Source organism: Balearica regulorum, chromosome 16 (genome assembly GCF_011004875.1).
Source record: "Balearica regulorum gibbericeps isolate bBalReg1 chromosome 16, bBalReg1.pri, whole genome shotgun sequence".
In the NCBI taxonomy this organism is placed as follows: Eukaryota; Metazoa; Chordata; class Aves; order Gruiformes; family Gruidae; genus Balearica; species Balearica regulorum.
The window spans coordinates 4,298,135-4,311,302 of record NC_046199.1 but is presented as its reverse complement, the minus strand read 5'-3'; the positions used below and the strand labels follow the sequence as shown (position 1 = coordinate 4,311,302).

Here is a 13,168-nt window from a genome sequence, read left to right as displayed (position 1 = left end):
CCCCCCACCCGCTGCCGTGGTATCGTCCTGGCCCCCCCCCCCCATCCGCCCGGGGAATGGAACACGCCGCCACCGCCGCCTCGGGTCGTCGACCTCCGCGCATGCGCCTGGGCGGCCGGCGCGTTGCTAGGCGGAGCGCGCCCTGGTAACGGCGGCCGGGCCCGCTCTGCCCCGCTGCTGCGGGGAGCCCCCCCCGCCCCGGGCCTGCCGTGGGGGTCCCGCCGGGGAGCAGGAGCGTTGGAGGTCTGCTTCGCGTCCCAAGAGCTGGCGTCCTTCGGCATCCCCTGCGGTAGCCCCGGGTAACCCTATGGAGAGGGGCCTGCGGAATGCCGTAGTCTTCAATGCCTCTAAAGGGGAGACTTTCACTCTCGCCAGCAGCTACAAATCCTTGCGCAAAAGGCTTCGCGGTAACTGGAAGGTGCAGAGGTGAGGGGCAGCTTTCTGAGGAACTCTTGGCAGCTTTTCTGGAGCGCCGGCGCGGGAGAGAAGCTGCGTTTTTGTGGCCTGCGGGTCCTTCACAGCCAGGCCCGAAGGCACGGTTAGGTTTCTTGCAGGTAGTGGAGGGGAGGCTTCCCCCGGCCTGGCCAGGCCCTGCGGATCCACCTCATCCACCTCCTCTCCTGAGTGAGGAGGCTGGGGTGCCTCACCCTCCCCGCTCTGCAGGGTACGGCTTGGGGCACCTCCAGTCCGTACAGAGATCCTCAAATCTGTGCGTGGTCTCCATGGAATACCCGAACAGTCTCTGCGCACGTGTAGCGTAAGCTAAAATCTCTCTTTGCATTGATTGCACTCTGTGGCGTTAGCTGTAATTTTTTCAGAGCTTCCAGCTATCTTATCTGTGGAAGAGATGGAGCGTAAGTTATAAGGATGAAACTCCTGGTACAGTATTTTGAACCTATCTTGATTTAGAGTTTGGGTTACAAAGAAGACAGCCCTAAAGAACAGGAGGAAACTCATCAGGTGCAAAGTTTAATAGCAGCTGTGACAGTTTAAACCAGTTCTGGATCTGCCACAGTACCTTGTTAGAGGGGCTCTACTATTTAATGGGTTGAAATGTGTAAGGATTATTTTCACTTGAATTGTCAACTTTAAACTCAGATAAAAGGATGTAAGCTGACTGATTTTCTTTGTGTTTATTTGCTAGTTCTTAAAAAAAAAAAAAGTTGTGGTTCAAGACTATATCTAAGAATGACATCTGTCTGCATTAATCTATCCATAGCTTAAAAGATGAGATCACGTCTGAGAAACTGTTTGGGGTGAAATTGTGGATTACAGCAGGGCCAAGAGAAAAGTTCAGTGCTGCTGAGGTAAGAAGTCAACAATTGTTTGCAAATTAGTTATGTTTCAAGATTTGTTTAATGTGAAATAGAAAAGAACAACACAGAAGAATTTGCAGTACTACTGCTTTATATGAATTTACACAATTTGAAAATTGAATCCTTTGAGATCCTTTTCTGATAGGATCAAGTTCATCACAAGTAGGCAGAATCATTTACCTTCCTTCATCTCAGTATAACTTCCTGCAGTCTTGTGTGTAGTTTCTTTCACGTGTATTTTTTCCTGAATCTTTGCTGTCTTCTAGTTTTCGGTCCTGAAGAAATTTCTGGAGGATGGTGGAGCCATCCTGGTGATGCTAAGAGAAGGCGGAGAGTCCCGACATGGCACAAACATTAACTTTCTGTTAGAAGAATATGGGATCGTTTTCAATAATGGTAATGGGGCTGATACCTTTTATACTTCCGTTTTCAGCAAAATCTAAAGTGCAGGTTCAGCCTGTGTAGATAAAAGCCCAACAGATCCCTCTCACAAAGTACCTTTTGGTCTAAGAGATGTTTTTTCTTGAAATCTACATGTACATGGCAGTGTAAAACTGAAGCACACCAAGGGCTTTCTATGGAGACAGTACCTTGATAACAACTCTATCTCTATTCCTTTGCTGTAATTGTCAATTTTAATGGTATTTAGTAACAAAAAATAATTACAGTGACATTTCTTGGTTAAAAAGCCTTTCATTTCAAACATTATATCCACACGTTTTAATGGATCGAATCACTTCATACTCGCACTGAATAAACAGTGGCACTTTTCTTTAGCAAACCAATAAAATGCCATTCATTAGGTTTTGTACTGCCAATGTGAAAAAAACCCCACCCAAAACCAAAAACCCAGACTAACTGTGTCTTAGTGTACATAAAATATTTTTAGGGTCTTTGGTGGCATTTCTAAACTGTGCCTATTTTTTTACATCAACAGTTTTAGTTTCATCATGCTTTTGGAAGATGTACACAAAAATTTGAACTTGTAAAACTTTACACATATTGTTTTAACTGGATCGTCCTTTTGCCTCTTCTGCTTTGCAGAAGAATGAAGATGTGCTTTTTTATTATTTGAATTTGCAAATATATTCCTGTTCTAAATCCATATGTCCAAAAGGAAATGGTAGAGAAGGCCGATCTGAATTCTTTTGGGAGCCACATGCTAGCTTTGTGGTGTTAGAAGCAAACACTCAGGGAATCCAAGAGCTAAACTCATTTTTCATTGCTACATCTAGCACACTGATCAGCTAAGATGAAAATGTCTTTATTTTTTTCTTTCTTCAAGATGCTGTAGTACGAAATGTATATTACAAGTACCACCACCCAAAAGAAGCACTGATCTCTGATGGAGTTTTGAATAGGTAAATATTTGGGGTATATAAATCTTTGCAGTAAACTCTTATCCATAGTGTTTTCAGTAAGTTTTGCTTTTCAACATCTTGTAGGGGAATCAGTGAAGCTGCAAGAAAAACAGTGCTTGAGACAACAGATGAAGATGGAAGTGGACATGAGTCACAGTAAGTGTTTTCCCTTGAGGAAGCTGATGTGAAAAGATTTAGACCAATTCTGAATTAGCAGATTTGTAATCTAGCAGGAGTATGTTGTGCTTGTATTGAGGTTTTCTAATGTGTTTCTTATATCAGCTTCTTGTTCCTCAAGGAAAGGAGAATCTGTTTAGTAGTGCTTGATAACCAATGAAGGAGCAGGAGTGATAAATTTTGAAGGGAATTATTACTCTCCTGACGAGAATTTTTTTTGCCCCTAGTCTGTGGATTTGAATTTGATTAAACCATGTAAATATGAATAAACTCTAGATAGTGGGTGGTCCGGCTGCAGGCATGAGCAACCCTACATCTTTTTAAAGTCTTAATCCAGAGTAAGATAGGCATTTATTGCTGCAGAGGAGTGAAAAGGCATTGAGAGGAATACAGCATTTCTGTAAATAACTATAAATGTTTGTATTCTTCCTTGCGTGTAGTTTTTTAACTAATAAATTACCATGTGATTGATTACAAGGAAAAATGTAAGTGTAAAAACATTTTATGTAGTTTTGCTCCAGAATATATATTAATCTGTGAGTTAAATACCCCTGCCCTTCTCTCAGATACAGAAGTGTGCAAACAGAAATCAAGAGTATTTTTTGTTCCTTACTTAAGACAAACTATCAACCTGGAAGAACCTGTAGAAAGAGACTGAAATGTTGTTATAATGATCCAAATGTTTGAAACCATGCCTCTTGGCATTCCACCACCAGTGCACAATTACAGTTTGCAGTTTAGGCAGACAAACTGAGTTTTATAAATATGTCCGACCTACCTGATAGATACAGGTACTTACGGAGTTCCTGTATTTCCTGCAGAGCACTCACTTTTGTGTATCCATTTGGTGCCACGCTGAATGTGATGAAACCAGCAGTGGCTATTCTATCAACAGGATCTGTCTGCTTCCCGCTCAACAGGCCTATTCTTGCCTTCTATCAGCATGAGGTATGACTCTGCACGTAACAAACCATGTGTTCTCCCCCTAGCCCACACAAAAATTGTGAGTGTATTTTCTGGGAGTACTTACAAACCTACTTCTTCTTTTGATGCATCTGCAAACTCCAGGTGAGCTTAGTGACTCCTGCCTCCTTTTATGGAAAACTTCTTTGTACGAGGTTCAGAGGAGGATTAATTTGATGGTCAGCAAAGATTATATATTTCTTTGATTGACGGATGGATATTTTTAGTTCTTCCTTAAAGTCTGGGTTTTTTTCCACTGTTTCAGTGATCATTTAGTAAGTAAGATTATTGTTAGCTTCATAAATACACCATGTTGAGTTAAGGAAGAGGGCTGTCACCTTGGAACCAGTAGATTTTTATATGTTACCTTACCCATCCAGCCCTGTCAATTTGTTAAAAAAAAAAAAAAAAAAAAGAAATCTAGTAGTAGTTGATGGGTACAAACAAAGGATTAATAGTGAACGTAAACACATTAGCACATTTTTTACTATGTAGATGAGTTTCTAATACTACTACTGTGTTTTTTTGATGTCTTTGTTAGGAAGGTGTTTGGTTTTTTTCCCCGAGGATGCCCAACTTCATCCTCCCATGTTGTGGCTGAAATAAACCCCATAAATCATAGACAATACAGCAGCATCAAGTGAACTTACAAGTACACTTACAGCTTGCATTTTATCTGCAGCTATCAGAGTAAGGTGTAACAAAATCCCTCCACGCACACAATATTTGCACACAGATCCAGTAGACCCATAGACTCATGCCTAATTTTGCATCCATGATAATACTGAAATTATTTGTATTGATGATAGAGTCATCTTTTTGTGACATAAGTCATGTAAGTTATGTAAAGCCTTAACTCTACTGGGATTATAGCCTTGCTGGTTGGTGTTCTTGTTTCGAGACTGCCTTTTTATGTGGGATTTCATTCTCCTAATCGGTATGGAGAGGAGTGTTTTCTTCTGAGAATTACAACAACTAAGTGATGCTGTAAGTGAAATCCATATAACTTGCTTGCACCTCCATGAAGTGTTTTGCGTGAGTTGATCACTGAAGTGTAATAGGTTTGTGCAGTGGATACCATTACACACCATATGGATAGTTCTTCCCTTGACGTGACGTGAATGTCAAATAGATGGCATCATTTTTCCTATAGCTCAAGGAAGTTATAGAGACACAAGGGCAGAAGCTGAAGGCAGAGACAGAGGTTGTCTCTCCTGCAGAGCAGAGAAACTTGGTTGAAGGAAAACAAGGTCTCCTGGAGTGAAAAAGACAAATGGTAAAGAATAGCATCAGAAAGTGAAGGAATGGAAAGCAAGAGCAGGGGATGCTACCCAGTTATGTTATTGTGGGTAAAGCATGTAGAATTCAGGTTAAAACCTTGCAAAACATGGAGTATGAAACATCAGAAATTTGTTAAACAAACTGGAGCTTGCTTTGATGTATCTTCACATTCGTTACAGCAGTATTCGTTGTTATATTATGCTATGAATTTCACAGTTGGTGCAGGGAGCATTAACAGGATTTCTTGTTCTGTTGAAAACTTACTATTTTTTACGTATGTCCTTGTGGAAGGATTAAGGGGTAATCTTAGAGAAGTATTCCAAAGATACTTCATGAATGCATTTTCATGCGTGTTTAATTTAACTAAATTAAAATATAATGACCTACATATTTGCATTTTATCTTACAAATAATAAAATTACCAAACTCTTCTCTCAGGTGACATGAATAAGTGCTACGTCGACATGCATGCATCTCAGTCACTGGCCTCTGGGTTTACATTCTGAACACTGAAGAATGGGTTGCAGGAAGTTAATAATGCATTAATTTAATTCTTTTTTACTTGATTGAAAAAAGAGTGTTCTTTTTCTGCAAAAATAGCTGAAGTGCAGCTATTGTTGATGATATTCTCTGGTTTGGTTTTTGATTGCCAGCCAATTGTCTGTGTACTCTTACGAAATGCAGATCAGTATTTTTGATAAATTGATGAGCCTGAAGAGCATACACACTTAAAATGCTGCTGCGCTCTTGTGAGCTTGCCAAGTTTCAAACTGCTTTTGCCACTACTTACTACAAAATTTCCTATTTCTTTAAATCACTTTGTAATTAGTATTAACAATTGCCTACAAAACTGTGATTTGGAAGGATTTTTTGCTATTTAGTATTCTTTGTTGATAGAGTCAAGGTGGGAAGATGGCAGCGCTGGGATCTTCCCACATGTTCAGTGATCAATATTTAGATAAAGAAGAAAATGGTAAGATCATGGTAAGTTGTTTGTTTGTTTTAAAGTTTTCTTAGTGGATATCCACAGCACTTAGAAAGCAGTCCAAGCCCACTAGTTTCATTTTAGAGCAAGACAGCTATGAAATGGATTCAGTGTGGAGATTCTAACCCAATACTAACATCCAGAGGAATCTGTTAGAGCACAACAGGAAGGAGTTTTTAAAGATCTAGTTTATTTTTTAGGTTATAGGACTCTGAAAAGCTTTTCCTATTTCAGTTCACTATTTTATTGTTATTAATATTTAAACATTCAGTAGGTTTTTTGTTTACTACTTTTTCATAGCTTCCTTAGCGCTTGATTATGGCTACATGATTAATAATAAATATTTGCATATATAGCTCCTGATACCTAGAGATTGTAATGCACTTTTCAAAGTCGGGAATGTAATGTTGTTACGTGTAAGAAGGAGAGTTTCCTGCTGAGGTGTTCCTGAAAGTGTGCACCTTGTACAAAGTACACTCATTGCCATCACTCATTGTTTCCATATGTAAATACAAATAAAGCTTGTATTTTCTCCATAGATATTCTTTGATTTATTACCTTTTTTCCTTCCTTTTCACTGTATGTTATTTAATAGAATATGAACGCTTAAGCATAATAATAATAATAATAATAATAACTTGGACTCTCCAGAAATTAATTAAGTGTTGCTCTTCTCCAGGATGTGCTTTTCCAGTGGCTCACAACATCAGATATCCATTTAAACCAGATGGATATGGAGGATCCTGAGGTAAGAGAGATTCATCGTGAGGAAGTAAATAATACTGTCATCCAACAGCACCAGTTTTGGCAAACCATGTATTTAGCACAAAATGGTTAACAGCTAGATGGATGCTGTTGTTGTTGCAGACCCTTTATTCGGGGTCCAAGATTGAGTAGGCAGATGGAGTAGGTATAAAAAATGATGGCATTGTATTTCTGTCAGATTGCTATTCATTATCAGACTGCGGTTGTGAAAGTCTCTTCCCAATTTGCCTATGTTTATGAGATCATTTGCTGCTCCAGCTTAATAAGTCTGCACTTTGCTCTGAGTCTTCAGACAAGAGGAACGTGCATGAAGCGAAGGTGGATTTTCTGTATGTGAGTAGGGTTCAACCTGTGTGTCAGTTTAAGTTGGTTTTTTAACTGATGTATGCAAACGCTATTTTTATTTGGAAATATCATATGTGATAAAATTGTATATTCTCTGTGCATAAAAACAGGCTTGCACGGTTGACTAGTAAGCGGTCTCTTAATTCTAAAGAATTAACAGAAGTCCAGATACAACATCCTTGCGGCAAGTAGCTTTACAGCTAAGAGAATAGCGTTTGCACAGTTACTAATCTAGTAAGCTGCACTGCAAGTGGTCATACCTGGTAGAGAGTGCATGAATTATTTCTAGGTGAGATTTTAGGTGAGATGTAAACTAGAGACTATGTAAATGGGTTGGTCTCTTTAAATCACAGGTGTGTGTATCTCTGTATGTGTGTGTGTGTGTTCAGATTTCAGATTATACCATGCTCCCAGACACAGCTGCGCTGTCTGAGCAATTGCGAGTCTGTCTGCAAGAAGGAGATGAGAACCCAAGAGACTTCACAAAGCTGTTTGATACATCCCTTTATCAGCTGGATACAACTGCCCTCCCTTCAGTTATCAAGTCAGCAGCTGTGATTTTTTTTTTATTTACTTATTTTTCCATTGTGTATTCTGTATTTTCTGTTTCTGCTTACTAGCAGAAAAGGGACTGAGTTGTAGGCAGCCTTTGGAGTATGGATATACCAGAAGATTGATTTGTACAGTGTGACAGTCATGTTTTCTCTTGCTTCTTCTCTTAGCTGTAGTTTCTGACATTTGTTTTTTCCTTTTTTCTGACTACTGCTGATTCAGTGAACTGATATTTTCAGTAGAACTCTCTACAGTGATGTTGGGCACTTTCTGGAGTGGTAACTGAGAGCTGGTTGTTTTTCCACTTCTGAATTACTTGCCATTTACTGAAGCTGTATTTTGTTCCTCTCTGCATTTCCCAATAATTGTGTCTTGAGATTTATCTGCTGCTCAGTTTTATCAGTTTTGTATCGCTAGCAGCTTTGTCCCTCATAACTCATCTTTTACCCAGATTCCATATGAACGCATTGAATAGTAGCAGCCTTAACACAGATTCCATGAAACTCCACTCTGTTGTGGACATTCTTTCTTCTTACTCTGTATGTCTTATATTTTTGCTAGATGGGAATTCATAGTGGGATCTCCCTTCTCAGCCCATAACAAATAACTTTTTAAAATAGCTTTTGGTTATGGACGTCCTGAAAAACCTTTTGAAATCCCAAGTCTGCTCTTTTTGAACTGGGTCACTTTTCCCTCATCCACGTTCATCCCTTTAAAAGTTGCTTGAAGAATTGAGATGTGACTTCCTTTTTTTTTGTCATCTTGTCTTTATCACCTATCCATATCTTCTCTCTGTCATAAGTTTAACTTGCTTGCTGTAGAAGTCAGTTATCACTGATATGTAGTTCTCTGGGGTCTTTCTAAAGTTAGACATCCCATTTTTTTAATGCTATGACTGTGCATAATGTTGACCCTGGTGTCTTCATAAAAAATCATCTCTATAGTCTTTCTGCATGCAAGTGGAAATGGCTGTTGTGGCATTTCTTCTCTCATATTTTGTCTTTTTCTGGACTGCAGAGCTTATGAACAGCTGAATGTGAAGCATGAACCCCTCCAACTCATTCAGCCTCAATTTGAGACTCCACTACCTGTCCTCCAGCCAGCTGTGAGTAAATCTCCTTGCTGATACAGCACATGGAGAATCCTGTTTCATGTAACACCTCTGTGTGTCATTTCCGTAGTTCTTTAAGAAAAAAAAAAAAAAATGCTGTTGCAATAATTAATCAGTTGGAAGTTGAATACATTGCAGGGACTATCTTTTGGGAAAGAATACTTAAGCTTCTAATTTTTCAGAAAATGTAGCATCTGGTACCACAGCAGAACACCTTGCGTATATAAGCCTTCAGCCGGGTAGCTGCTCCCAGCCCTGTGAGTTGCTGGGGTTCAGCCTTCACTGTGCAAACAGACTGTGGTATTTCAGAAAGCAGTGGTGGTGTAAATTATTGCACTTACACTGACTGCTGCCAGGGAAGGGGCCAGTCTGTCCCACTGTTCTTCCATCTCCCATATCTTTTGGGGAAGTAGAAAGTGGAACATTGATCTTTTACAGCAAGGGCTGGCCAGACTTTTACCAGCAGAGATTTGGGCTGGCAGCAACAACATGAGCTATGGCAGTGTCAAACTTATTTTGAAAAGCAGGGATCTTTGAGTGTCTTTGAGTTCTGCCATCATGGCTCCATCCTTCTTTATCTTGGCCACTGAGGAAACATTACTGGGATCCTTACAGCTGCAGGGGTGCAACTGAAAGTTGTGTCTCATGCGCTGCTCTTCAAAAAGACTAAGTTCAACTCTTATCAACGAGTGGTGACTGCATGAAAAAGAAAATACTCTTACCGGACTTAATATGAATATGTTTCCAAGGTGAGCTGCTATGGTGAGCTTAGTACCTCAGCTATCACCTGGATCTCCTTGGGCACAACTAAAACCAGCCTGCGGATGCGGTACATCTAGTTGTGATGCCAGGTGATAATTCCGGCATACTTGTGACGAAACTCTTTTGGAATATTCAGTTATTTTTACAAAATATAAATAGAATTTTTAAAAAGGTGTACCTTTGTACTGTGGCCTTTGGAGTTGCTTTTGACTTTATAAAAGGTTTCTTCTAGTCCGATATAAGTAAAAAACTGTTGTCTTAGAGATCTGTAAAGTGTAAGAAAAATACTTGGCAATAAACCATGCTAATTCTTCTCTCCAAGGTGTTTCCACCGGCTTTCAGAGAATTGCCTCCTCCCCCTCTGGAGCTGTTTGACTTGGATGAAACTTTTTCCTCTGAGAAAGCTCGTCTTGCAGAGATTACAAACAAATGTAAGCTGGGCAGACTGATTGTTTACACATTTACATAGAAAGTCCAAGTTTTTGGAGGAAAATTGTTGTTACATTTAATCTTAGACCACGGTCCTCATTTATGAAAATCTGCTGCTGTCTTCCTGGGCTAAGAAATTGGTAACGTAACTTTATTTGCCATGACATTTTATTTGGTTTGTTACATGACTTTTTATTATGCTTCTGCTTGCATTTTCCTACATCATACATAAATTTCTTTTGTGCAGTCTTGCTGATTTATTTCACATCTTTTAATGTGCTTTGAAGTTAAAATGTTAAGGTTATTCTAAACACACCTTAAGTCTAAAAAAATGAGAAATTACTAGCTGCAAGAACATATCACGGCTAGTCCACTGAACTTATTTATAGGACTTAACCTCACAGAATGCCAGCAATAAATGGAGATTCGTAGTACATTTTTGCCCAGCTGATACAGATATGTGTGACATTCAACTGCCTTCTTCCCTGGGATCCTTGTTTAGGTACTGATGATGACCTGGAGTTTTATGTACGAAAATGTGGCGATATCCTAGGAGTAACAAGTAAACTCCCAAAGGAGAAGCAACATGCCAAACATATCCTCGAGCACATCTTCTTCCAAGTGGTTGAGTTTAAGAAACTGAATCAGGTATTTTTAATAGCAGAATTACAAGTGAATAGTTGGTAGTATCAGCACTGAGGCTGATGCATTTTTGTAGCAGCTACACTTGTCCCAGGCAAGAGGTAAGAGTGATGTGTTAAGGCATTTGTTGTACAATAAATTAGACCAGTGATCCAGAATACTTATGACTGTTAATCTGTATAGAATGTGTGGTGCTCAATTTATTAAGTCTCTCATTTATTTTAATTGGGGGGTTAATACATGCAAGTATAGTTTCAGTAATTTCAGCTAAATACAGTTCATTAGCGTTGCATTGTGTAACAGCAGTGTGCCCTTATGAACGTTCGCAGGGCTTGCTAATACTACAGCGTAGATGTGAAACCAGCACTGTTACTCACAAGCAATACTGTGTTGAAATAATTCTTCATAGTAAATTTGATGCTTCAGAGTCTGTTTGGAGCATATTGGCAGATCAGCTCTTTCTACTAACAAGTATTCCCTGTTTCTCAAATAATCTAGTTAAGACAAAAATCTGACATTTCTACCCTGTTGTTCAAATTCTTTTTTTTTTTCTTTTTTCTTTTTTTCTTCTCTTCCCTTACCTAAGGAACATGATACTGACACAAGTGAAGCTGGATTCCAGAATGGTAACTGAGACCTGGCTTTCCCCAGTTTGAGACAGACCTTTTAGTAAAAACATACTTCTCATTTTTTTTATAACATCTATGCTCAGTGTATTGATTGGGCCTGTCTCAGTAGTTCACTGAATGTTCGGATCACTTATGTGTAGTAGTTTGGATAATTAATGCCTTTGGAGGAAGTGCTTGCATTTTGCAAGCACTTTCCAAATAATTTCCTATTTTTCTACTTCTTTTTTGAAACTGTAATTTTGTAATATATGAAAAAAAAAATCTTATACTAAGAAAATGTGGTTTGGGTCCTTCTTTCTGGCTCCAGTATTTATTTTCTTGTGGAAAGGCTTACTGTGGGTTCTGGTGTACAGGTAGTCTTAACAGTCTTTCCCACAGTGCAATTATTTTGGTTTGTGAACTGTGGAAGAGAAAATACAGCCATGAATAACAGCAGCTGCTGAAAATATGCTAGACTGTTGCCCTGAGGCAGTCATCTTTTGTCTCTCTGCCGAAGTGAACCAAGGAGAGGTGGGTTACTGTAGAAGGGAAACATTTCTTCCAGGGGAGGGGAAGAGTTGAAATTAAGCAATAATGACATGTTGCAGATCGCTGCCTCATGTAAGACTGGAAACATATAATTTTAAAAGAAGGGACAGCATTTGGATGAAGAAGACTTTAAGATTTAATAGATCGTTGTTAAGAAAATGTGATAATGTGTAGAAACTCAGGAATATTTTTACTTACAGTTATTTGATATCTAGCCTGTTCCCAGAGCTAGTGAGATAGGTAATGCATGAGAAGAATGGAAATTCAAGTGAAATTCATTGAGCATGAAATGGTGAAGCTCCATGCACAACAAAAATAGAGCCAAGGATATGAGTGGTGAGGAGATTTGTCAACATCATTGTGTCATTGTTGCAAGGACTTTTTTATATGAACACTGAGATTCCACTTTGACATCCAAAAAATTTTGTATTTAGTCTGACACCCAAACTCTGAAAATTAAATTTTTCCCCCACTCGAGCCTTCTATGCAGCCATTGTGACACCTGTGCTTTATCTTGCTCCGCCGTGTTTTTTGACATCAAGTTGCTTTTTACAAAAGATCTGTTCATCTTTTATCCCACAAAAAGTAATTTCTTACATTGCTTCATGCTTTGGATGTTTTTTTTTTTTCTAACGGAGGTGCCTCAAAGCACCTGCTAAGTTACTGACCAGTCGAGATGTGCCAGTACAGCGTTAGCAGAAGCGGCTGTATCTCTGCCTCCTCTGCAGACATGCCTTTTTCATAGCAGCATATTTGAGATTTTTCATTTCTTCCTCTTTTATTTATTTTTCTTTCACGATGTGGTTGTGTTTGTCACACAGAACACTTCCTACAGTCCAGCTACAGATTTACACAATAAGCTTAATCTTTCCTCTGCAGTATCAATACCAATCAGTCAACCGGCACAGACTGCAGTTGAACCAAACAACTGTGCGAACTTCTTGCTAATTATAGCGCTGGTTTGTACTGTTCTGTGATGTTTATACTTCAAACTGTAAATACATTCTCTTTCTGGGCCCTTTTTCCGAGTTGTTTTTGTCACATCTTCCTGATATTGTAACATAGTTTAGAAAAAGTCATCTGAGCAGCCAGAGAATACAAGCAGCTCCCTGTTTACTGTTTGTCTGTAGTGCCACTGACAGCTGAAGTAAAAGAGCCAATTTTTCACTGAATGGAAGTTTTCTTTTGGCCAGAAGCTTTGGTGTGAAATGTATGTGGAGGCAGTAACTTGCATCTCTCATTCAAAGCTGTCCCTTTGGCCCCTGGGAAGTATTTAAAGTGTTATTTTGTGAACAAAAGTGCTTACTTTGGTTATGGCAGTA

At 39.2% G+C, this 13,168-nt stretch overlaps 1 protein-coding gene across 1 annotated transcript; it reads left to right on the top strand.

Annotated features, from left to right (window-relative positions):
• Positions 1-109: 109 nt before the first annotated feature.
• IFT52 (intraflagellar transport 52) lies at positions 110-11,611 on the top strand. Its single transcript, XM_010306603.2, has 13 exons — positions 110-426; positions 1,220-1,307; positions 1,583-1,712; positions 2,602-2,677; positions 2,762-2,833; positions 3,676-3,802; positions 5,996-6,082; positions 6,763-6,831; positions 7,583-7,737; positions 8,763-8,850; positions 9,941-10,049; positions 10,550-10,695; positions 11,276-11,611. Exons 1-13 carry the CDS (start codon positions 308-310, stop codon positions 11,321-11,323), a joined length of 1,314 nt encoding a protein of 437 aa, XP_010304905.2. The 5' UTR covers positions 110-307; the 3' UTR covers positions 11,324-11,611.
• Positions 11,612-13,168: the final 1,557 nt, after the last annotated feature.